Source organism: Hyaena hyaena, unplaced genomic scaffold (assembly GCF_003009895.1).
Source record: "Hyaena hyaena isolate Hyena2069 unplaced genomic scaffold, ASM300989v1 scaffold_462, whole genome shotgun sequence".
Classification (NCBI taxonomy): Eukaryota; Metazoa; Chordata; class Mammalia; order Carnivora; family Hyaenidae; genus Hyaena; species Hyaena hyaena.
This window is the reverse complement of record NW_024081092.1, coordinates 1,151,455-1,175,844: the sequence shown is the minus strand read 5'-3', so window position 1 is coordinate 1,175,844 and position 24,390 is coordinate 1,151,455. Positions and strand designations below refer to the sequence as shown.

The following is a 24,390-nucleotide window of genomic DNA, read 5'->3' as shown; positions in this document are numbered from 1 at the left end:
TTTATACCAAAATAGTATCATTTCCTGCTCCAAAAATAATTCCAATATTATAATCGTTTTTTCTTTGAATTAGTGGTGACAACTTGTTATTTCTTCTGTTTAGAACTGATTTGTTTTACTTTTTTTTCATGTTATATATGTTCTGTTTCACATTCACGAACAGGTAGTGACAATTCTGTTATATCATGACTCCATTCTTTTTGAAGACACTGGAAGTAGTGGTGCTTTCTTTGGGAATAATAATAGGTAACATACTGGAACCTTTGGTAGGCCAAGTGTACTTCCATGGATGCTAATTTAGCAAATCTGAACAATGGCATGAGATGTTGACATCTTTAATAAAATCTCTGAATGACAACATTAAGCCATATGAAGAAAATGTTGTCAACTGTATATTTAATACAGTGAAGTGATACATGGTTAGGAAAATAAAATTTGGGATTAAAAAAAGACTAAACATTAAAAATAACTTGTATTAAAAATGTGATAACAGGGAGTCAAATTCTTCCATTGTGTAAGTTATTCTCAGTAGTATATATAAAGTATATATAAAAAATCCCTTAAATCAGCCATTCAGCATTTTGAAGTTATAGGTTCAAACTGTATTGCTGTGAAAGGTCAAAACAAACAATGTCCACGTGATAATTTACCCAGGCTAATCTTTCTACAGGAAGAAATGGAAATTATGAACAATCAATATTCTGAGTGAGTCTAAAAATAATTTCACATACAGAATCTAATTGCAGGATGACTGAGCAAGATGCAGACTGTCACTGAATATTAAAGGTTAGTAAACTTTTTCTGCAAAGGACCACATAGTAAATATTTTTGGTTTTGTGGGCTATACAGTCTCTATTTCAAATTTCAACTGAACTGTTCACTTCTATGTATTAGAATATGCAAGCAGGCATAGACAATACATAAACAAATGGGCATGGTGTATTCAATAAAACTTTATTTACAAAAGCAAGCAGTAGGCTGGATTTGGCACATGGTTATGGTTTACTAACCCTTGTTGTATACCATAACAAAACATAGAAAGATTTAGATACTCCATAAGCTATTGTGCCATTTAGCAGATATTACAACTTTCTATGTATCTTTATTTACCTTGTCTTTCTTCCTTCTGGTCTTACGCTTACCAAATCTTCAGATCTACCCCTTGAAGGATTTACACTTGGTAGCGAATTATTTCTATTTTATTTGCAATCACCAATGAATAAATACTTCAAATGCTCTAAACATAGTAAATGTGAGGTTGATTGAAAAAACCAAGGCCAACGGCTCCAGGTATATACCCTGTCTGAAGTGTGGTACAGTAGTACTTCAATAACAGTTTGATGAATAATTTGATATCATTTTTCTTCCCCAGGGCATTATACCTCAATAGATAAACATCTTTTATTTTCATTATCTTCCTTCTCTCCTTCATTGACTTTTTATTTCCTATAAGTATGGCTAGAACTTATGTAGCCTAAAACTTTTCTTTGTTCTCAATTCCAGCAATGCTCCTTACTTGCTTTTTATCATATACTTCTTCTTGCTCAGTCACCATGCTATTCTGTTTCATCTACAAGCTTCTGTTTCCAGAAGGCCCAGATGAAGGACCCACTCCAATTTTCCTGTCTTTCCCTCAGTGCTTCTCTTCCTTGACCTCTCTCTTCCACTGACCACCACCTTACATGACAATGTGGTTCTCTATCTCTCCCTGGCCCTGTTGTCCCTCACTCCCTACCTTTTCTTCTTGTTGTAGGTGTTTTTAAATGTTTATTTTTGAGAGAGAGACAGTGTAAGCTCGGGGGTGGGTGGGTGGTGGTGGTGGATTGGCAGAGAGAGAGGGAGACACAGAATCTGAAGCAAGGTCTAGGATCCAAGCTGTTTGCACAGAGCCCAATGCGGGGTTTGAACTCATGAACTGTGAGATCATGACCTGAGCTGAAGTTGGACTCTCAACCGACTGAGCCCCTCAGGTATCCTCCTTACCTCCTTTATGCTTTCAAAGTATATCTTCAATGTCTGTTCTTTGTTCACATTTATTTTCTCTGTATGCTTTCTGGTTCAGTGACTTATCTACTCTAACAGTTCCAAGTTTAGCTCTATTGAATTGACTCTTTATCTTCAGCCTTATTTCTCATTGTTGTAGACCAATGTTTTCTATCACTGGCTTAATATATCAAAACCAATAGGCTCCCAAATTAACCACTGCCTTTTCTCTAAAACCATTCCCATTTTTCTATGCTTGACTTTCTAGTTACTAAGACTTGAAACTGCAGTTGATTGTCTTGGACTTCTTTTTTTTTTTTCCTCTAACCCAACCTCCATTTTGTAGCCTTGATTGATTAAGTATACCTTTATATATAATGCTCCTCTCAAATATCTCCCCTGCTCCCTTTCCATTCTTAGTGTTTCTTCCATAATGCAGGACTCTTGTTATCACTATCATAGTGTCCTTATTACTTGTCTCTTTTTCTCTATTCGTGTTTATAACTATTCATGCATCTTCTCCTACTACATATAGCCCAGCTTATGTCAACATCTTTGTCAAAATTACCCTGACTCCTGGTTAATAAAAATTAAGTTCAACCTGTTTAGTATGCCATTCAAAACTCTCTACAAATATGGCTTCAATTTATCATTTTGACTTTCTCTTTTATAAGAACCATTTAAAGCAATGAACTCTAGATTACTCACTGTTATTCCAGAACATTCTTCAATTGATTACGTCTATATCTTTCCTATTACTGTTCCCTCTACAATAAGTGGTCATTTTCCCATATCTCACTCTGAAATCATACCATTCTTCATGGTCCAATGTCTAACATTTTACTCAGAAGTAATCTCTCCTGTTCATTTATATGAACTGATATAGCTCTTTTTTTCCTTATTAATGAAATCATCACATTTTATATGATGTTGCTTACCTGTGTTTATGATGTTTTTCCTCATCTAGGCTATAATTCTTCTGGCAGTAAATGTGTGTTACTTATTTTTGCCCTACTGATAAAAACTATTACATTTGTAATAGTTTGATAAATATTTGTTCAGTTAATTAGAAATTAATGTGGTTCCCAAATGTGAACTATTTATCCCCCAGAGCATGTCCTTAAAAGATTTACGTGAATACAAAGTATGTGGGCAAACATGATTCAACCGTCAATTGGTCCTGTCAGTCCAATACTAAGACTATTGTGGGTCATACTATTGGAAGGAGTTAATAAGAGAAAAGTAAAAACAACACACAATTTTTGACATTAGAAGCTTGTAACACAAAAGGTAAGACAAGTATCTAAAAGTTTTAGAAATAGCTAGTGATAGCGAACACTTTTGAATTTACAATAAACATTTAAAAAACATGGACTTTATTTTACCTTTATCTGGCCTTTCTCACACGGTTCACTGCACACAGATCTGATGATGTTGTTTTTCTTGGACCATACTTCATCATCATCCATTTTTAATTCTCCATTGTCCCAGCTTCCAACATTGATATAATCAAAATAATCTTTTCCCATTTCCTTGAAATTCATTATTTCATACCTTAGGAAAAAGAACATAATGATAATTCAGCCAAGAATATAAGTATTCAGCTATGAAAAAGCAACAGATTTCATTTCTCAAAATGTATCTACTATCATACTCGTGACACTAGAATTTTCCATGACAGTATGCTTAGAATAACAAAAAAGCCTGTCTGCTTCATTTTCCTTTAAGAGAATTTTTTTTTACCATCAAGTTTATATCTGAAATAGAAGATAATCCCATGTGAGAAGGTGACTTGACCTCAGCAGCATGAAAGACAGTTTTGAAATAACTTCAAGAAGTTTAAACAAGTACTACTGTTAGCCTTCTAAAAAAGATGGAAAGGTTTTTTATCTCCACTCAAATAAAATGACAAAATTTTCCTTTAGTAATCAAGTAACAAATTTGGTAAATCTTTAATCTTGTTTGCAGCTTTAGGGAATGTGGGGATAATCTGGATAGGGACTGACTTCACCTTTCTTATTTTACCCTTTGTCAATGGCTAACTTGTTGTCTGAAGAGATTTTCAGGAGTGATATTTAAAATAAGTCTGAAAAGAATTTATGAGGTTAGAAGATGGTGGGAGATTAGGAGGATCCCAGGCTCATCTCATCCCACAAATATAACTAGATAGCTATCAAATCATCCTAAATACCCGACGAATTAACCTGAAGATTGGCAGAACAAACTCCACAAATAAGATAGAGAAGAGGCCACAATGAAGAAGGTAGGACGTGTGGAGATGCAGTTTGGGAGAGAAATGGATCATAGCTATTGTGGTGGGGTGAGGGGAGCCACTTGTCATGGAGATGCAAGAGACAGACTAACACATATGGGAGTGCACAGGGAAAATGAAACCCCATAGAAATTGGCTTGGAAAGTGAGAAGGGATGAATTTCATGAATTCTTGCAATCAGTGGGACTTAAATCCTGGGGTTCTAAAAGTCAGTGTGCTTGACTCCAGGAAGACAGTGGGGCTACTCTTGCAGAGAAGGCAGGCAAACAACTCATGGACCTGCAGCATGGAAACAGTGAGCTGAAGAGTGCCTGGAGCATACAGTGGAGAGGTATCTGCTCATTTTGGAGTGTGTTCCAGAGAGGCTACATTCACAGACTACTCAAGGAACAAAGGAACTGGCAGGCACTATTTCCTCATTGCACCCCTCTGCAATAAACACAGAGCCACCTGTGGTAACCAGCCTAACACCAATAGTCATTACCTAACTTGCTTACACCAAGTCATTCCCCCACAAACCAGTGAAACTGCCCTTTCCAGTCACCCTTGCCTAAATCCCACCTTGGTGGGCCCCCTCCCCAAGAAAACTGACCCAAACCCCTGCTCACACTGAATCTCCAGACCCAGGAGTTTCATGGGGCCTTGGTTCTGGAGGTAATGGCAACATTTCTCATTTCATAAGCAGACCAGATCATACTTACTCAAAATGCACCACATTCATGCCAGGAGCCAAACTCTTCCCACAACAGATAAAGAGAACCTCTATAGATGAGTGGCCTAAAGAATAAAGCATCCAGCAGGGCATAGGCCACAGACAATGGAGATACTCCTTGAAGTTCCAGTTCCCGAGGAACAGGGACACTATACTGTAGAGCACCACAAGACCGCTTCTTCATAAGGCCATTATCCTCAAGAACAAGAGAAGTAGCTGAATTTCCTAACACAGAGGAGCAGGCACAGAGACTTAGACAAAATGATAAGACAGAGGGATCAGGACAAGGTCATGGCCAGAGATCTGAGTGAAACAGATATAAATAACATGCCTGATAGAGAATTTAAAATAATAAATGTAAAGACTTGAAAAAAGAGTGGAAGACATGAATGAGACCCTTAACACAGAGATGAAGGATAGTAAAGCAGAGATAAAAGTTTCAATAAACTAAATGAGAAACACACTGATAGAATGAAGAGCAGACTGGGAGAAGCAGAGAAATGAATTAATGACTTAGAAGACAGAGTAATGGAAAGTGATCAAGTTGAACAAAAGAGAAAATGAAGATTTATGCAAAATGGAATATATTAGGGAAATAAGTGACTCCATTAAATGTAATAACACTCATTATAGGGATCACAGAAGAAGAAGAGAGAAAAAGGGGCAGAAAATTTATTTGAAGAAGTAATAGCTGAAAACTTTCTAATCTGGGAAAGGAAACATCCAGATCCAGGAGGCAAAGAGGTCTCCCAACAAAATCAACAAAAGCAACTACACAACAAGACATATTATAAATAAAATGGCAAAATGTTTTTGATAAAGAAAAATATTTAAAAGCAACAGGACAAAAGAAGACAAATATGAGGGAAAGCCCATATGGCTATCAGCAGCTTTTTCAGCAAAGCAAGCCAAAAGGGAATGGCATGAAATGTCAAAGTGCTAAATGGGAAAAATCTGCAGCCAAGAACACTCTATCCAGCAAGGCTATCATTCAGAATAGAAGGAAAGATAGTTTCCCAGATATAAACTAAAGGAGTTCATGACCACTAAACCAGAAATATTAAGGGGAACTGGAAAAAATATTAAAGGGGGCTTTGAGTGGGAAGCACAGACCAAAAGTGAAAGTGCAATGGTAGGAAACACAAAAGAAGTAAAAATAAATATTCCTGTAAAAATAAAAGGATATAAAATATAAGAACATATACCTACAAGAAAGGGAGGAGAGGAGTAAAAACAGGGTTTAAACTTAAATGACCATCAACTTAATTATAGACTATTACATGCAGAAGAGTTTATATATGGTAACCATATATCAAAACCACTAATAACTATGCAAAGAATAAAGGGGGAAGAAATCCAAGTATATCACTAAAGAAAATCAGCAAAACATGAAAGAAGTAAAAAAGAAAGAAAGAAAAGAAAAGATCAGAGAAAGTTTTCAGAAACTACCACAAAACAAATAATGAAATGACAATAAATACATATCTATCAATAATTACTTTAAATTTAAATGGAATAAGCACTCCAATCAGAAGGCATAGGGTGATAGAATGGATAAAGAAACAAGACATGTCTATATGCTGCCTGCAAGAGACTCTGTTTATTCCTAAAAACACCAGGTTAAAAGTGAGGGGATGAAGAAACATTTATTATGCAAATGGATGTGAAAAGAAAGCTGGAATAGCTAATACTTATATTGGACAAAATAAGACTTAAAAAAAAAAAGACCGTAAAAAGAGACAAAGAAGGGGACATATAATAATGAAGGGGACAATCCAACAAGAAGATATAACAATTGTAAATATGTATGCACTCAACATAAAGCACCCAAATATATAAAATAGTTAATAACAACAGGAACTAATCTATGATACTACAATAATAGTAGGGGACTTTAACACCCCACATCTTACATCAATAGATCATCACAACAGAAAATCAACAAGGAAACAATGGCTTTGAATGGTACACTGTATTAGATGGATGTATCAGATATATTCAGAACATTCCATCCCAAGCAGGAGAATACACATTCTTTTTAAGTGCTCTCAGAATATTCTCCAGAATAGATCATATATTAGGCCACAAAACAAATTCAAGAAGATCAAACTTATATCATGTCTCTTTGGTGACCACAATACTATGAAAGAAGAAGTCAATCACAAGAAAAAGTCTGGAAAGATCACAAAAACATGGAGGTTAAATGAGATGCTACTAAACAATGAATGGGTCAACCAGGAAATTAAAAAAATAAATAAAAAGGTACATGGAAACAAATGAAAATGAAAATACAACAGTCTAAAACCTTTGGGATGCAGCGGAAGCAGTTCTAAGAGGGAAGTTTATAGCAATATAGATGTGCCTCAAGAGGGAAGAAGAATCTCAAATAAACATTCTTACACTGAAAGGAGCTAAAAACAGAACAACAAACCAAACCTTAATCCAGCAGAAGGAAGGAGATAATAAAGATTAGAGCAGAAATAAATGATATAGAAACTAAAAAGAACAGATCAATGAAAACAAGCCCTGGTTCTTTGAAAAAAAAAAATCAGTGAAATTGATAAAACTCTAGCCAAACTTATCAAAAGAAAAGGACTCAAAGAAATATAATTACAAGGGAGAAAGGAGAAATAACAACCAACAGCATAGAAATACAAATAATTATAAGAGAATATTATGAAGACTATATGCCAACAAATTGGACAACCTAGAAGATGGATAAATTCCTAGAAACATATACACTATGAAAACTGAAACATAAGGAAATAGAGAATTTGAACATATCAATAACCAGCATAGAAATTGAATCAGAAACCAGAAAATTCCCAACAGAGAAAAGTCCAGGATTAGATGACTTCACAGTGAATTTTATCAGACATTTAAGGAAGACTTAATACCTATTCTTCTTAAAGTATTCTAAAACATAGAAAAGGAAGGAAAACTTCCAAATTCATTCTATGAGGCCAGCCTGCCCTGATACCAAAACCAGATAAAGGCACTACTAAAAAAGAGAAATACAGGACAATATCCCTGATGAACATAGATGCAAAAATTCTCAACAAAACATTAGCAAACTGAATTCAATAATACAGTAAAACATTAACCATTACCAAGTGGGGTATATTCCAGGATTTCAAGGGTGGTTCAATATTCTCAAATCAATCAAAGTGATATATACTACATCAATAAGAAAAAAGATAAGAGCCATATGATCATTTCAATAGATGCAGAAAAAGCATTAGACAAAGTATAACAGCCATTTATGGTAAAAACCCTCAACAAGGTAGGTTTAGAGGGAACATAACTCAACATAATAAAGGCCATATATGAAAAACCCAGAGCTAACATCATCCTTAATGGGGAATGGTCTTGGGGTTGTGAGATTGCGCCTGATGTAGAGCTCTGCTCTGGGCATGGATTTTACTTGAGATTCTATCTCTCCCTTTCTCTGCCCCTCCCTCACTCACATGCATGTGCACTTTCTAAATACATAATAAATCTCATTTCTAAAAAAAATATTTATCTAAACAATCTCTACATTCAACATAGGGTTCAAACTCATGGCCCCAAGATCAAGAGCTGCATGCTCTACCAACTGAGCCTGCCAGGTGCTCCTTACCACTTTTATTCAACATAGTACTAGAAGTCCTAGACACAGGAATCAGACAATAACAACAACAAAACTGCATCCAAGTAAGGAAGAAGTAAAATTTTCACTATTCACAGATGACATGAAAATTTATATAGAAAATCTGAAAGCCTCCACCAGAAAACTTCTAGAATTGATAAACAAATTTAGTAAAGTGCCAGGATACAAAGTCAATGTACAAAAATTTGTTGCATTTCTATACACTAATAATGAAACCGCAGAAAGAGAATTAAGAAAGGAAACCCATTATGATTATGATCCAAAATAATCACTTGATGAAAGACCTGTACTCTGAAAAAGTATAAATCACTGATGAAAGAAATTAAAGATGACACAGAGAAATGCAAAGACATCCCATGCTTTGGGGTTGGAAGAACAAATATTGTTAAAATGTCCATATTACCCAAAGCAATGTATATATTTAATGCAATCCCTATCAAAATACCAACAGCATTTTTCAAAGAACCAGAATAAACTATTCTACAATTTGTATGGAACCACAAAAGACTGTGAATAGCCGTAGCAATCTTGAAAAAGAAAAGCAAACATAGAGGTGTTTATGGACTTTTATGGACGTTTTATGGATGTTTATGGACTTAAACAATTCTGGACTTCAAGTTATATTTCAAAGCTGTAGTGATCAAAACAGTATGGTACTAGCAGAAAAATAGACACATAGATCAATAGAACAGAATAGAAAACCTAGGAATAAACCCACAATTAAATGGTTAATTAATCTTTGACAGAGCAGGAAAGAATATCCAATGGGAAAAAGACAGTCCCTTCAACAAATGGTGTTGGGAAAACTGGACAGCTACATGCAAAAGAAAGAAAGTTGAACAAGAACCACTTTATTATAGCAAACACAAAAATAATTTCAAAATTGATTAAAGACCTAAATGTGAGATCTGAAACCAGAAAAATCATAGAACAGAACACAGCCAGTAACCCCTTTTATATATCGGCTATAGCGACTTTTTTCTAGATATGTCTCCTGTGGCAAAGGAAACAAAAGCAAAAATAAACTTAGGGACTTCATCAAAATGAAAAGCTTCTACACAGTGAATAAAATAATCAACCTTTGGATTAGAAAAATATATTTGCCAATGACATATCTGTCAAAGGGATACTATCCAAAATCTATAAAGAACTTATAAAATTCAACACCCCAAAAAACAAATAATCCAATTAAAAATGGGCAGAAGACATGAACAGACATTTTTCCAAAGAAGACATACAAATGGCCAACAGACACATGAAAAGATACTCATCTTCACTTACTATCAAGGAAGTGCAAATCAAAACTGCAAAGAGATATCACCTCATACCTGTCAGAGTAGGTAAAATCAATAATACAAAAAACAATAGGTATTGGTGAAGGTGTGGAGAAAGGGGAACCCTCTTGCACTGTTGGTGGGAATGCAAACTGGTGCAGCTGCCATGGAAAACAGTATGCAGTTTCCTCAAATGTTTAGAAATAGAACTACCCTACAATCCAGTAATCATATTACTGAGTATTTACCCAAAGAATACAAAAACACTAATTCAAAGGGATACATGCACCACTATGTTTATAGCAGCATTACTTACAATAACTAAGATATAGAAGCAGCCTATGTGTCAACTGTTTGATGAATGGATAATTTCTTATTAAATAATAATGACAATTCCATTTATCAAATGATAATACTATATATAATACTAATATAGAAACTATATATGACAGAGAAAGACAAATACCACATATTTTTACTCATATGTGCAAGCTGAGAAACAAAACAAACCAAAGGGGAAAATAAAGGAAGAGAGGGAGAGAGAAATCAAGAAACAGACTCTCAGTTGTAGAGAATAAATTGGTGGTTACTAGGGGGGAAGTGGGTGGGGAGGAAACCATAAAAATTGTCAAGGAGTACAGTTGTGATGAGAACTGGGTGATGTATGCAATTGTTGAACCATTATATTGTACACCTGAAATTAATATAACACTGGATGTAAACTAACTGTAATTAAAATAAAAAATAAAAGTGAGAAAATAGCTTCTAAAGCACAGTAAAGATGCTGGAAGATAGTAGTACCTTATGAGTTCTCACACTTTATTAGTTATTGTTTTCATTTTAAGTATGGGGATAGAGATGTAAAGAGGCAAAATTAATGTGATTACTTACAAGATTTTTCTTATATGTAAGGACATTTCCAGAGATGCATTTTTGAAATAATTTTCTAATGTCAGGACAGTGGATGTACAATACCATCACTTTTTCAGCTCTTGTAGATGTAATTGTGGGTATGTCTTTAGGTATACAGTGTCTTTACATAGTACCCTATGCTTTCACCTCCTAGGACTTAAATGATTGGCAGATGGGCTCTTACAAGTGATCCCTCCATCCTTCCATGCTCAGCTTATTTTAGCTATCTGAAAATTGACATGAATGGAAAACTTTCTACCATTTGGGTTCCAGTGACATATTGCCATACTCAGACCAATGCTCAGTAAGGAAATGTTCAGAACAAATCTGACATCAGTCTGTTTGGATCTACATTGTAAAACAATACCATTCTCTTTTTACTCCCAATAAGATTTTTTTTTTTTTTTACTGAAGTGTCTTTTTCAGAATGTCAATTCATTCTTAACTTTTGTTCACTGTTTTGTAGCTTAAGGATTATCCTAAAGTGTTTTATTTGCAGTAAGCAACAATTTTAAGTAACTGTCTAAAGTCCACTTCTAAACCCAAAGTACCAATCTACAGGATACAAAACTGAGTCCTAACCCTTTCCACTTGATCACAGTTATCCAGTGGCTATTAAGCATATAATGAGTTGAAATATTAGAAAAAAGAGCACTAAGGTTAAAAAAGAAACTCCTATATTATGTCATTGACTACTCCAAATATATGGGCTTCTGAGACTTCAAAAGACACTTTGTGTGAGCAAATAAAGTCTCTGTGAGCAAATAACCTTTGAACATTCTAGGTTGGGAAAAAGAATTATCGGTGTCAGGAAGCTTCTTTCTTTGCTGCTACTGATTTGAAGAGATATGAGGGTTTCATTGCTTGCCTCAATTGAGCCATGAACCCATTCCTACCAATTCTTAGCTCTGATAAGGTCTAGTACATACTTTTCATTTCACAGATAATAGAACTGAAGTTTGGTGAGGTTATTGAGTGTTACCAGATTGCAGAGTATGCAAGTGGCAGAACAAACCTAAACTCAGACTTTAGACTTCCAGTCTAATGTTCTTCTCCATTAGAATGTGCCATAAAGAATCAACTTTCATTGCTCCTCTTTTGCAGAAATCTGTTTTATGTAGAAGTAGTAAAGCATGAACAGATCCAGTTTTTGTAAAATAAATATGAAAACTAAAGGAAATGTTATATGTGACAAGGAAGTGACTTCAAGAAAAGTTAAACCTTAAATTTGGTTCAAACATGTCAAACTGTTTTAACTATGTTAGAGAGAATGAATCCTCTCCATGCAATTGTTAGCCTGCAGATTTCTGGTAATTATTTCTTATCTATAAGACAAACACAGAGCTATTATCACTAGTACACTAGTAGTTTTAGTGGTGAAAATATAACATTGCTGTAAAAATCTTTGGTAGCAGGGCAGTAGAAAAAGAATTAGATAAAAATAATTCTCCATAAAAAAGATTTTTTTCTCTTTGCTTATCAATTGATATGAATTCTTTCAATTTTCAGAGATAAGATATAGATTTTATTATCCATCAGAAGTGAGAGAAGAATTAATTAGCTAAGAATTAAAACCCAGTGGCTTTTGCAATTGTTTCCCATTATTTCATTCCCTCTCTTTCTCTCTCTCTTGCTCTCTTTCACTGAGCCTCTTGGTTTCTCTCTGCTCCTGAAATCTCTTTCTCATCACTGTGTGTAGTAGGTATGATCTGTCTTTTGTAATCTCTTTCTCTTCTTTCTTCTTTCTCTCTGCCTCCCCATGTCTCTCTTCCTTAACTGGCCACAATTTATAGTTGAAATAAATTGATACTTTTTATTTTTATTTTTTAAATATTTATTTTTGAGAGAGAGAGAGAAGGAGAAAGAGAGATTGAGAACATGCACAAGCAGGGGAGGGGCAGAGAGAGGGAGACAGAATCCAAAGCAGAGTCCAGGCTCTGAGCTGTCAGCACAGAGACCGACACAGGGCTTGGACTCATGAACTGTGAGACCATGACCTGAACCGAAGTCAGATGGTTAACTGACTAAGCCACCCAGGAACCCTACTAACATTTTTAAAAATGAATTTTATATAGAATTCAAAAACAAAACAGATAAAATGCGTTCTAACCAAAAAAGAAAAAAAAAGTCCTATCAAAGCACTAAGTAGAAATTAGAGGTAGGCAGGGCTCAGTTTAACAAAAATAAAGAACTTTCTAAGTGGTTGTAAGTCTCTGAAAATTGGAGCAGTCTTTCTTCCTCAGAAGATAGTGAGGTTTTCTTTACCCAAGGGGCTGAAGCAAGGTTGTCAGGGGAACTGCAACATCGTGAGGGGAAGTGACTGTACAGAATATGAGATGTCTATAGCTCCTCAGATCCTTTCAGTCTATAATTCCAAAGCTACGGTGTGTTTGTTTTAAAGTTTAATTCTTCATGATGTGATAAATTATCTGTTGGTTAATAAAATGGACACTCCACACACCAGTCCATGCAACAAAGTGATTAGTCTGTGGAGTTGGGGTTAGATTATCAGAGATTAAACAGAGACCACAGGGTTGCTTTGACCAAATCCTTTACTGGTAGCTAATAATGAGGTCTTTTGTCAGGATATACATAGAAACATTTCACATGTAATGTAAAGAAAACAGGGGGGATTAAGTTACATTCTCCTCTTTTGAAATTAATGATTGTGCCTGGAAATTGCACTGTCCTTGTTCTGTTACTAACTGACTGCATGGAAGTGGGCATGCCTCTTCCTTTCTCTGAGATTCTGTTTTTTCACCCCAGAGAGAGTTAAGAAGTTGAAACAAATCATTTCTATGGACCCTCCATGGACAGAGCCATATATGAAGAACTATTGTGCAAACAGTTCAGTATCTTCAAATTTCTAGTGTTCTAGTCTTTTTTGTATTTGTCACACTGTCCATATGTTCCTCATTTCTTGCATTTTGGATTAATCAAAAATTTAAAAGTATTCTTCTATTGGTTTTTTAGCTATTCCTTTTGTTAAGGGATTAAATATGTACTCTTTATCTTATTCTACTTAAAGTTGATGCTGTGTCACTTAATGTAAATGACAAGAAACTTGCCACTGTATAAATCTATACCCCTTTCTTTCTGCTATGTTGCCAAATACTTTACATACCCATATTTACAAATCTCACAATATAATGTTAAAAATTTTGCTTTAAATAGTCAGTTGTACTCTGTCTGATGTTAACTCTCCATGTTTCCTCTTCCCATTTATGTTGAGTCCTTGGTAGTGATGAGTTCTCTCAAATCTTAGTTCTCAATGGACTCTCAATATAAGGGTCAGGAGACTTTGGCTGTAAAGGGAAAGCTAATATTTCTGGCTTTGTGAGATGGTCTCTGTTGAAACTACTCAAAGCTTCCAGTGTAGTGTGAGAGCAGCCATAGACATGATCTAAATAAGTGAGGTTGACCGTATTACAATAAAACCTGATTTATGAAAACAGCAGACTCAATTTGGCCTGTAGACTATAGTTTGCTGACCTGTGATCTATACCACTGGTGGTTAGTAGTCCAGGTCTGTATTTCTTATCTATAATCCTGAAATCCTTAGAGCTCTGAAAATTATGTTATTTTATAACTCACATGGCAACAAAATATGACCCAGCCTGAACTTATTTGAGATAGAACTTGACCCACACTGTAATGAGGCTATTTATAGACTATGTATCACACTTTGTGTGAATATTTGTATGTTTTGCTACAGAAATATTAACATGTTGATTAAAGACTGCTGCTCCACAGCATGCTGGTGGCATTATATGACTATGCTGGCTTTTATAAATTTAAAAATTCTTAATTCTGTACCACACCTGGTCCCAAGGGTTTCATGAAAGAAACTGATAGTAGTCTGATTAGATGTGAGGTTTAGGAGCAGTGTTTGAAGTGAATTCTCCAATAGTCTACAAGTGTGTTTGCCAGAGTAAGCTTCCTTTGTTTAGGATCTTCCTCTTGTGACTCTGGCATTTTAGGGGAATGCCTAGTTACCTCCAGGGCTCCTCTGGTTCATTGCCCAGTTGGAAATGTCTTTGATCCAACAGAATCGTAACTTTTACTCCATAGAAATACCAACAGAATGCCTCTGGTACATTTTCACTAAATAGTGGGTTTTTAATTTTGGTCCTGGTTGACTAATCGGCAGGCTATTGTGTAAGGTTAGGGGTGAGGTCCAGGAGAGTGAATTAGAATCTTAAGCTATCATGTATTAGACTATGTCTTTGGGGAAGTAATTTCATCTTTGTAAGCCTCACTTTGTGAGCCTTAAGTGGGAAAAGAGAATGGTAACATTACCTCATAGGATTAAAATGTAGAGGACTTAGCTAAGTGTTTGGCTAAGAACACATGTTCAGTTACTATTAGTTTAGTTATTTTGTAAATAGAACTGGATTAATGGGAAAAATAAAAAGTTACAAACCACCTTCCTGAATCTAGCTCATGCCCTCAGAGTCCAATTTAGATTTATTTATTAATGGGTTACTGTAATATCCAACCTTTGTAAGTTTATAATTCTGGAGTCTCTAAACAATTGTGAATTCTTGGAAATTGTTTGCAAATTTTTATGTATATTTTCCTTTAGAGAATATCTATAAATTTCATTTGAGTCTTACAAAGATTCATGTTCTTAAAAAGGTTAAGAACCTCAGGGTACCTGGGTGGCTCAGTTGGTTGAGCATCTGACTTTGGCCCAGGTCATGATCTCTCAGTTTATGAGTTCGGGCCCCACATAGGGTTCTGTTCTGACAGCTCAGAGCCTGGAGCCTGCTTCAGATTCTGTGACTCCCTCTCTCTCTGCCCCTTCTGAGCTCATGATCAGTCTCTGTCTCTCAAAAAATAAACAAACATTGAAAAAAAAATTTTTTAAGGTTAAGAACAAGTATCCTAAGTGTACCCTATTGCAGCAAATTTGGAGGATTATGAATGAGACAGTGATGTTCTGTCTGATCCTTTAAGCTTTCCCATTGGAATCAAGCTGAGACATTTCTTCACTATCTGGTCTATGGAACTGGCTTAGGTACATGACTTGAAAACTCTGAATATTTGGAGCTGTAGTCATCAAAGTTGATGAACAAGTCCAGAGCTGATGTCAGTGCGATAGGTATGCTCACAGGAATAATAAATCCATGTTCAGATATCAGATAGCCATTGACCTGAGGCTACAGACTGAGCTCACTGGTTGACCTGCCCTATGAAGCCTTACAACAAATGTGAACTTTTCTTTGGCCCTGAAAGAATGCTTGTATTCCCTACTCCCCATGGATATACTGAATAGCCAAAAAGAAGAAAACAATATATGAAAAGTCAGCTTATCTTGGCAGAGCGCCTGGTTGGAGCAATATTCTTCAATTCTCTAGAATAGAGAAAATATACAGCTTTCCTCTTGGCTGCATGACTTGGAACTAGCTGTCACTTGGAAGTTCAGCATGTGAGATGCTAACAGCTGCAGTCAGGGACAGGCTCCAGCTCACCTCAGTAATATGGAAACAAGCTAGAACCAAGGTGGCTGATACATGTGTGGGCACATGGGGTGTGAGTCATGGAGGGAGTCATGAAACGTTCTCTTGGCAGGATCAGCTGCAGAGTGTAAAGACACCCTCTCCAAGCATACATGTCAAGCATAAACTGTTGCTGGAAGGAATACTTGGGATTTTATAGTGGGAGACCAGAAGCCCTTCACTGTGCTAAGGAGAGGCAGAGTGAAGACCCTGCAACTACAACTCAGAATATCATTTTAATGACATTATCCCTCATGGATTAAAACTCTCATGTGTAGAGTCACTTAAGAATTTTGAGTCTGAGATAGATGTGAATTCTGGTAAGTTCTAGGTACCTAATGACTTCCCTGGAGGCTGAACTATAATTATGAGTAAGTCCATATTTCTCAGGCTCCTCTATAAATAATGAAAGATGGAGTTTCAGAGTAAAAGGCAATTTAGTCCTGGAGAAAGGAGAAAGTCCTCTAGCTAAAGGATAATAAAATAAAATGTCTTATAACTTACTATAGGTACGGCAAACAATGTAACAGCAACTTGGCCTCATTTCTGAATTACAACAAATGGAGCCATTCCTGTTTCAGAAGATATCTATGACCCCAAAAGAGATCAGAATACAGGGAATAACAGAAAACACATACAGAGAAATCACAGAGCTGGTTTTTGATTTGCTACAGTAACGTGAGGCTCCTGTCTCTAAGTATAGGTCTCTGAACTGTGATGATTCCAAGAGCCTGTTGTAAACATCAATAGATGTACCTTGCTACAGAAAGTGGGGCTTCCCCTCTCTATTGCCCATCACTCTGTGGTGTCAGAGCTGGCCAAATATGACCAGTAAGCCTAGATGACTACAAAAGACAGAAACCTCTGGATTGAGAGATGACTGTTCAGTTGCTATTGTCTAGAGGAGAACTGAAACAGTACCTTCCTGGAGAGTCTCCATTCTCATCAAATAGGATCATATCTCCAGAAACCCCAGTGAAATTGGTTTTCATCAGGGAGTCCAAAAGTTTCCGTCCATCGATTGGCTTCATTGCATCACAGAGGCCCGCATAGCCTGGACAGAGGGACATCTGCATGTTGTGGAGCCCGTAGGCCATGGAATAGATAGCATTGATCACAAATCCCATTTTGGAATCTTGAACATGATGTGTACTCAGAGTCAGAGAACCTGTTGAGAAACAAATTATGGATTAACTATGAGATTTAATTATGCCATAGCTAGATATATTAGTGGATTCCAAATAATTGCAGCATTCGCTGAGCAATTTATCAGAGTTAGAACCAGAGCAAATACAAAGATAGAGGTGCCAACTTAGTATGCCTAATAATTGCCTTCTATTTCCAGGTTTTTCCCCCAAAAAAACCTTTCAGAAAGACCTGAATCCCCAGTAATACCAAGATTCACTTCCTCTATTAAAAATTCTGGAGATGGATACAAGAGAGTACTGTATTTCTGTACCTTAAATTTATCTTTAGGACAGATTAATCTTCTTAGTACTCAGCTATGATAATATTACCTACTTGGTTTAGAAATCCACAACAAATCTCCAGCTTCTAAACCATTAAGTCATAGCTAAGGAAACTAGATTTTCTACCATCTTGTCTCCACTTACCTGTTTGGATTTATCATGCACCCCTTTCAACCTCAAAGCATATGCTCTCCATAAACTAGCCTATTTAGAAATTCTAAAACATAACATATCATTTATGTTCCATTAATTAATTGTTAGCGTCTGAACATAAAAAAATGGTTGATGATCTAGGGACAAAACAAAGATAAATTGGGCCTGGGTTCTTCAAGAAGAACTTGTTCAATAACAGAAATAATTATGTAACTACAGTGAAAGGTGGAAGGTAATAAATCTGTAGCACATGCCGAGTTAAAATCTATAGAGGCCTGAAGAGGGAACGATCCCTTTCAATGGATAGCTCTTTGGAAAGTTTCATTAAAGAACTAACATTTGTTATGGGTTATCGATGCAACAAATATAGAATGACTGTCTGTTACTTATGAGTGCTTAGAGCTTGCTGGGGGTGAGGGACATATGTTGAACAAGATAAATCTGATATCTGTCCGAGAGTCAAGAAGGCACATGAGCATCTCAGCAAGCCACTGCAGTGTGGTTTGGTAAGTCCTGAGGCAGGACTGAGTTGGGAGGGGCATTAGACCCAGAGACTCACTGAGGCTGAGCATTACGGCTGAGTATCAGGCTGGATGAAGAGTGGAGGAAAGCCTGAAGGTTCATAGATGAGATGGAGCATGCTGTGTTTGGGAAACTAAGAAGGTTGGAATGTTGTGAACATGATATGGGAAATGGGAGAATGGGGACAGCTAAAGATGTAGAGGAGGGAAGGGCTGCTTAAACCATATTAAGAGTGGTGTATTTTACTGGTGTACTTTATCATAAGATCACTGGGATCTCTTGCAGTGTTTATCTAGGTAGGGGCATGATCAGATTTCTATTTTAGGAAGGCCAATCTGGCTACAGTGTAGAGAAAGATTAAAAGGGCTATAGGAGTGGAGTAAGAAAGACCTCTGAAGAAGTGGTACAATGATTCCCATGATAACTGAAGGTGGCCTTCAGTAGGTAGGGACCACGGTTATGGGAAGAAGAGTTCAGGAGGTAGAATCTGCTACCAGGGCTGGTAACTGAAGAGTAAGGAGGATTGAGACATATAGGGAGATCATGGAAAGAAGGTGAAAGGAACAAATGAGGTAAAGACAGAGCTTGCCATTTGGGAAAACATTTTCTGTAAGAGAGATAAAAAGGAATTTTCCAAAGGTTGCATGTTTTTTCATGACTTTTCAAACTGTAGAGGCATATTCTTGATTGCTGGCTGATACTTTCCCTGAGCAGGGAAACAAAGAAAACAGCACAACTTATCCTGACATAAGTTTAAGATGAGGGATCCTGTTTCCCTCTAAGGACTAAGCACTAGACTCAGGCTACTTTAAAATCAATTCTTATAATTTTCTTCTGTACACAGGCTTGCTTCCTACTTCCATCCCCCCCACCCCCACCCCTCTACCACTGGAAACTCCATACTACTAGGTACTAAGTCAAATACTTTGGGGACACTTTTCCTTCACACCTTCTCAACTCTCATTTGATCTACATTTAATAATTAAACTACTTCACACCAATCTACTTCTACCAGGTTTAAGATACATAATTTCCTTCCAGATTATAACAATAGTCTTTAAACTGTTTTTTATTTTCTATCTTTGCCTATCTTCCCCCACTCCAGCCAATTTCCAACACAATAGCCAGAGAAGTTTCCTTAAAATGTAGACCAGATCATGACACTCCTCTGATCAAACTTTTCAGTGGCATTTATTACTGAAAGTAAAAGGCACCTATAGGCCTTGCAATGACTTTCAAAGACATACAGGAACTTGACTCATGGCAACCTACCCCTCATGTTTCTGACTCCATCTTCTTACACTCTTCATTTAAATTATTCCTGTGTAGCCACACTCACCTCCTTTACGATTCTCAAATATTCAGGGGTGCCCCTGCCTCTGAGCCCTTGTATCTGCTATTCCTTCTATCCAGAATGCTCTGCCATAGAGATCTGCAGAAGCTGTTCCCTCCTTAGTACAGGTCTTTCTTCAAATATCATCCTCTGTGAGAACTTGGGATGTCCTGGCTAAATCTCATCTCTGCCCACCCTGCACACATACTCTCAGGGGGTCTCCTTTCCCGACAGTAGATTTCTCCTTACTGCCATCTAAAATATTATGTATTTGTCTTTTTTTAAATTTATTTTTTATTTCCCAGAGAGAGAGAGAGAGAGAGACAGGGAGAGAGCATGAGCAGGGGAGGGTCAGAGAGAGAGGTAGACACAGAATCCAAAACAGTCTCCAGGCTAGCTGCCAGCACAGAGCCCAAAGCGGGCCTCAGACCCATGAACCGTGACATCATGACCTAAGCCAAAGTGGAATGCTTAACCGACTGAACCACCTAGGCGACGCTGTATTTGTCTTTTTTATTGTCTATCTCATCTACCCACTAAAATGTAAACTCTGTGAAGTGACAGATTTTTTTTTTCTGTTTCGTTTACTGTTCAGTGCTTAGAATAGTGCCTAGCACAGAGTGGGTCCCCAATAAATATTTGTTGAATAAATTAAAGAAATATCCCTTCTAATTAGACTCTCTCTTCTATTTTCTTTTCCTTCCTGACCCTACCAACACTAATTCAATCCATTTTCAAAGGCTCCAAGAGCACTTCCTTTATGAAGACCACCATGATTACAGATACTAAAATTAATCTTGCTCTCTCAAACTCCCTACCACTTTCTCTATACCTATCTCGGGCACCCTGCACAACATATTAGAGAAATATAGGCATACTTAGAGGGAGGAGAATTTGGAACATCCAGTCCCCAAGTCAGTCCATCTCTTGCCTTCCTCCATTTAACTCCCTAAATGGATGTGTCTTACTCACACATCAGCTCAGCCTCCTAACCCACTATCAGAGGTCAGCAATAGTTGCTTTTGTGGCAACTAGATAGGTGGAAGTTTGACTCTTTTTATTTTTTCCTCTTATGAGCAGGGGAGGGAAATGGAAATTCTTGCTTTATGTCTTACTAGCTCTGTGATTTGGGCAAGTTACTTAAATTCTCTAAGATTCAGTTTAATCACCTGTTAAATAGTGACAAGTCATAAATACCTCACACAGAGGCTGGCACAAGATAGATCCTTGTAGCAAAATGTAAATCATAAAGCCCTTTAGCTAAAGCACATTTTGTGGTCACAGCTTTGGACAATGAAAGCAAGCCAAAGGTCTTGCCTGATATGATGCACAGTAGAGCTCTCAGGCAGTCTTGTTTCAGGTTCCTTTCCTGATTTTTCTTTCTGCCATGTCTACGATAGACGGCAACTTGCACAAAGGCAACATTTGAGGCTTATTCATTTGTAAATCAAATCACAGTGCTTAGGGCATAGTTACTGCACTGTTTGTTGAACTGAATGGGGGCAAGAATGAAAATTTGCATTTGTTTGGCACTTTTCAAAATAATTTTTGAGTGTATCAGTGATGTGCATCAATACTTGTATTCATACTGCAGAGATAAAGAAACTGAAGTGTAGACAATTTAAGTAGATTTTCCAACCTTACGCAGATATAAACATCAGAAGTAGACAAGAATTTCTAACACCAAGATTAGTGGCCTTTTTGCTATGGCTATATTGCTTTTTCTAGAAATATTCCATGAATCACCTTTAAAAAATATCCTACTTAAGAGAGAAAGTGAGGGAAAACAAACTGGTAATAAGATTGGATCCTTCCTGGAAAGTGCTACGTTTCTGTTCCCCAATGATGCCCACTAACACTGCCCAAAACCTGGGCCCAGGAGAACACAAAAGGAGCTGACCAAAATCAGGAGCTCAGAAACCAAAGGACTCATGTGTTTGTGCACACTCTGTTGTATCATTTGTTGTTATCTGGAAACACCTGACCTACTTGGGCAGCATTAGGGTCTTACAGAAGTTCCTGGTAACTATTTTCCCTTGTCACCCAAAATACCAGAGGGTTGCAAATTCAAAAAGCAAACAAAACCTGCAGAAGAAAACCAATGTAAATTTAACCTTTGTAATATCTCCTCAAGTCATTTTGATGAGGAATTTTTAAAGAAGGAATATCTTAATCTGTTTTAGCATTCAGGATGCAATAGAGGGGGGCAGTTAAGAGAAATTCATGTTTGAATTCTGCCTACACTGCCTAACCTATGCACCAGCCTTTTCCCTCCATTAGAAGCAGCAGCTCAAGGCTAAGTTATCACCTTTAGGTAGCTGAGAGAGCTCTTTTGAAATGTGTGACAACAAAATAAATACTTTATTTTTTTGAACGTTTTATTTATTTCTGAGAGACAGAGAGACAGCATGAGCAGGGGAGGGTCAGAGAGAGAGGGAGACACAGAATCTGAAACAGCCTCCAGGCTCTGAGCTAGCTGTCAACACAGAGCCCAACGCGGATCTCAAACCCACGAACAGTGAGTTCGTGACCTGACCAAAGTCGGCCACCCAACCAACTGAGCCACCCAGGTGCCCCAGATAAATACTTTAAAAATGCTTTAACTTCATAAAACTTAAGGAGCTCTAGGAGCTCTTTCCACAGTAGATAAAGACACTAAGGAAATCAAGATGACCGTCAATAGCTGGCAAGCCTAGCTTTTTGTGCACAGGGTAGTGGTACCTGTATTTAAAAGCAAATAATGCAATAGATTCAGTATTTGTATATAAGGGTGATTTAGTCAAGTAGGGAATTCTCCTGCCTCTTATCTCTTCATGCTTAGATCTTGTCTATCTCTACTTGCTTCCTAACTCTACACACATCAGAAGGGAGCGAAATCTGCAAAATACCTTACTTTGTATTTGAGAGTGCATGTCAACTACTGACAGCAGCAGAGCATAGAGAATGGGAGTACACATTCTGGAACCAGGAAGCAGGTTAGGATCATGGCTCTGCCACATACTAGCTGTGTGACTTTGGCATGGGTCATTAGCCTTTCTGTGCCTGAAAAAGATGGGTTTAATATTAATATCTAACCAATTGACTTATACAGGGATTAGCTGAGTTTATATTTATAAAGCACTTGATAAAGTAAAGTAGTTTTTTTTACATGGTCCCTGAGCCAAGTTCGGTTACAAATGATCTGGCTTGTTTCTTCATATTCAAAGTATAAATATCTGGAAGACATATGTTGACAAGTAGAGGTATTTGCCAGAGCAAACATGCCTTGTGTGTTTTTGAGGAATAACAAGAAAGGCCGAAATAGTGAGTAAGGGCAAGACAAGGAGGATAATGAGGTAAGGGATGCATGGTGTAGGACTTCGGAGTGTTTTTATCAGAGAGATGTCATGATCTCCTTTTCACTTTAAAAATTTTATTCTGAGGAAGGAAGATTGAATGAGAGTGGGAAAACCAAGGAAGTATAGAAATAGGAAGCCAGGAGAAGATGGTGCCTTAGTCTAGGGTAGGATTCTAAGTACATTTTGGAAACAGGGAGAATAGGATGTGTTAATGGGTTAGATGTGAGGTATTAAGGAAAAAGAAGAATCATGGATTCATCCAGGTTTTCATTTTAAGCAACTTGATGGTTTAGCATGCCTGTGAGGTGTGGAAATAGGTTGGTGGGGGTGGGTACTCAAATGTGTGGTGCCACACATTGAACAGGGAGATCAGTCAGTGGCTGATGTGACCGACCAGGCAACAGACACTGTGGCTTGGAGGAGGGTGAGATGTTCAGACACAGGACACATTTTGAAAGGAAAACTGACATGACCAGCTGATGGACTGGATCTATTTCAGTTATCAGACTCTGTTTTCAGTTCCTGGTGCTGCACTATTTTACCAGCTATACAGTGTTTCCTTGTATAGATATGGATTGATTTATTTTTATTAGTTTCAGAATGTCTTATAATTTCTTGCTTGGGTTACTACAATAGCCTCCTAACATATCTTACTGCCTCCGATCTTGTTCTGCTGATATCTATCTATTCCCAGTGTAGATATATAAAGAGTGGTCTTTCTAAAGCACAAAAGTGATTGTATTAGTCTCCTTTTAAAACCATTTATAACCAAATTAATACCCTAAACCTTGTCCAGACATTCAAGATCTTTCTTTTCTGCCCTTGATTTACCCCTCAATTCTGATTCATGATACTGTATAACACCAGATATTTAAAACTTCTTGTAGCCACATTATAAACTCTTCTCCCTTGTATCTGGGCCTTTGTGCATTTCATTCTAAATCTTGAACATATTCTCCTGCAGATTCTCTATTTATTATTTTATGTGTGTCTGAGACTCACATCTGCTCAGAAATTGGTCATGACCCTCCTCTAGTTTAGAATTAAGGTCTGCTCTATTAACTCACAGCACTGATGCTGGCATTAAAAAAAAAATTAGTGTTTTTTATTTATTTCTGAGAGAGGGAGAGAGACAGCATGAACAGGGGAGGGTCAGAGAGAGGGGGAGATATAGAATCTGAAACAGGCTCCAGGGTCTGAGCTAGCTGTCAGCACAGAGCCCAACACGGGGCTCGAACCCACGAACCATGAGATCATGACCTGAGCCGAAGT

The 24,390-nt window shown here is 37.0% G+C and overlaps 1 protein-coding gene across 3 annotated transcripts in view; it reads right to left on the bottom strand.

Moving 5' to 3' along the window:
- Positions 1–24,390, bottom strand: part of GRM5 (glutamate metabotropic receptor 5) — a 513,285-nt gene that overhangs the window by 83,541 nt on the left and 405,354 nt on the right. For all 3 annotated transcript variants that reach the window (XM_039253697.1, XM_039253698.1, XM_039253700.1), the window contains exons 4-5: positions 17,225–17,471; positions 3,369–3,537 (exon numbers count right to left, since the gene is read on the bottom strand). In XM_039253697.1, the coding sequence (XP_039109628.1) occupies positions 3,369–3,537; positions 17,225–17,471 (416 nt within the window). The remainder of the gene's footprint in view (positions 1–3,368; positions 3,538–17,224; positions 17,472–24,390) is intronic.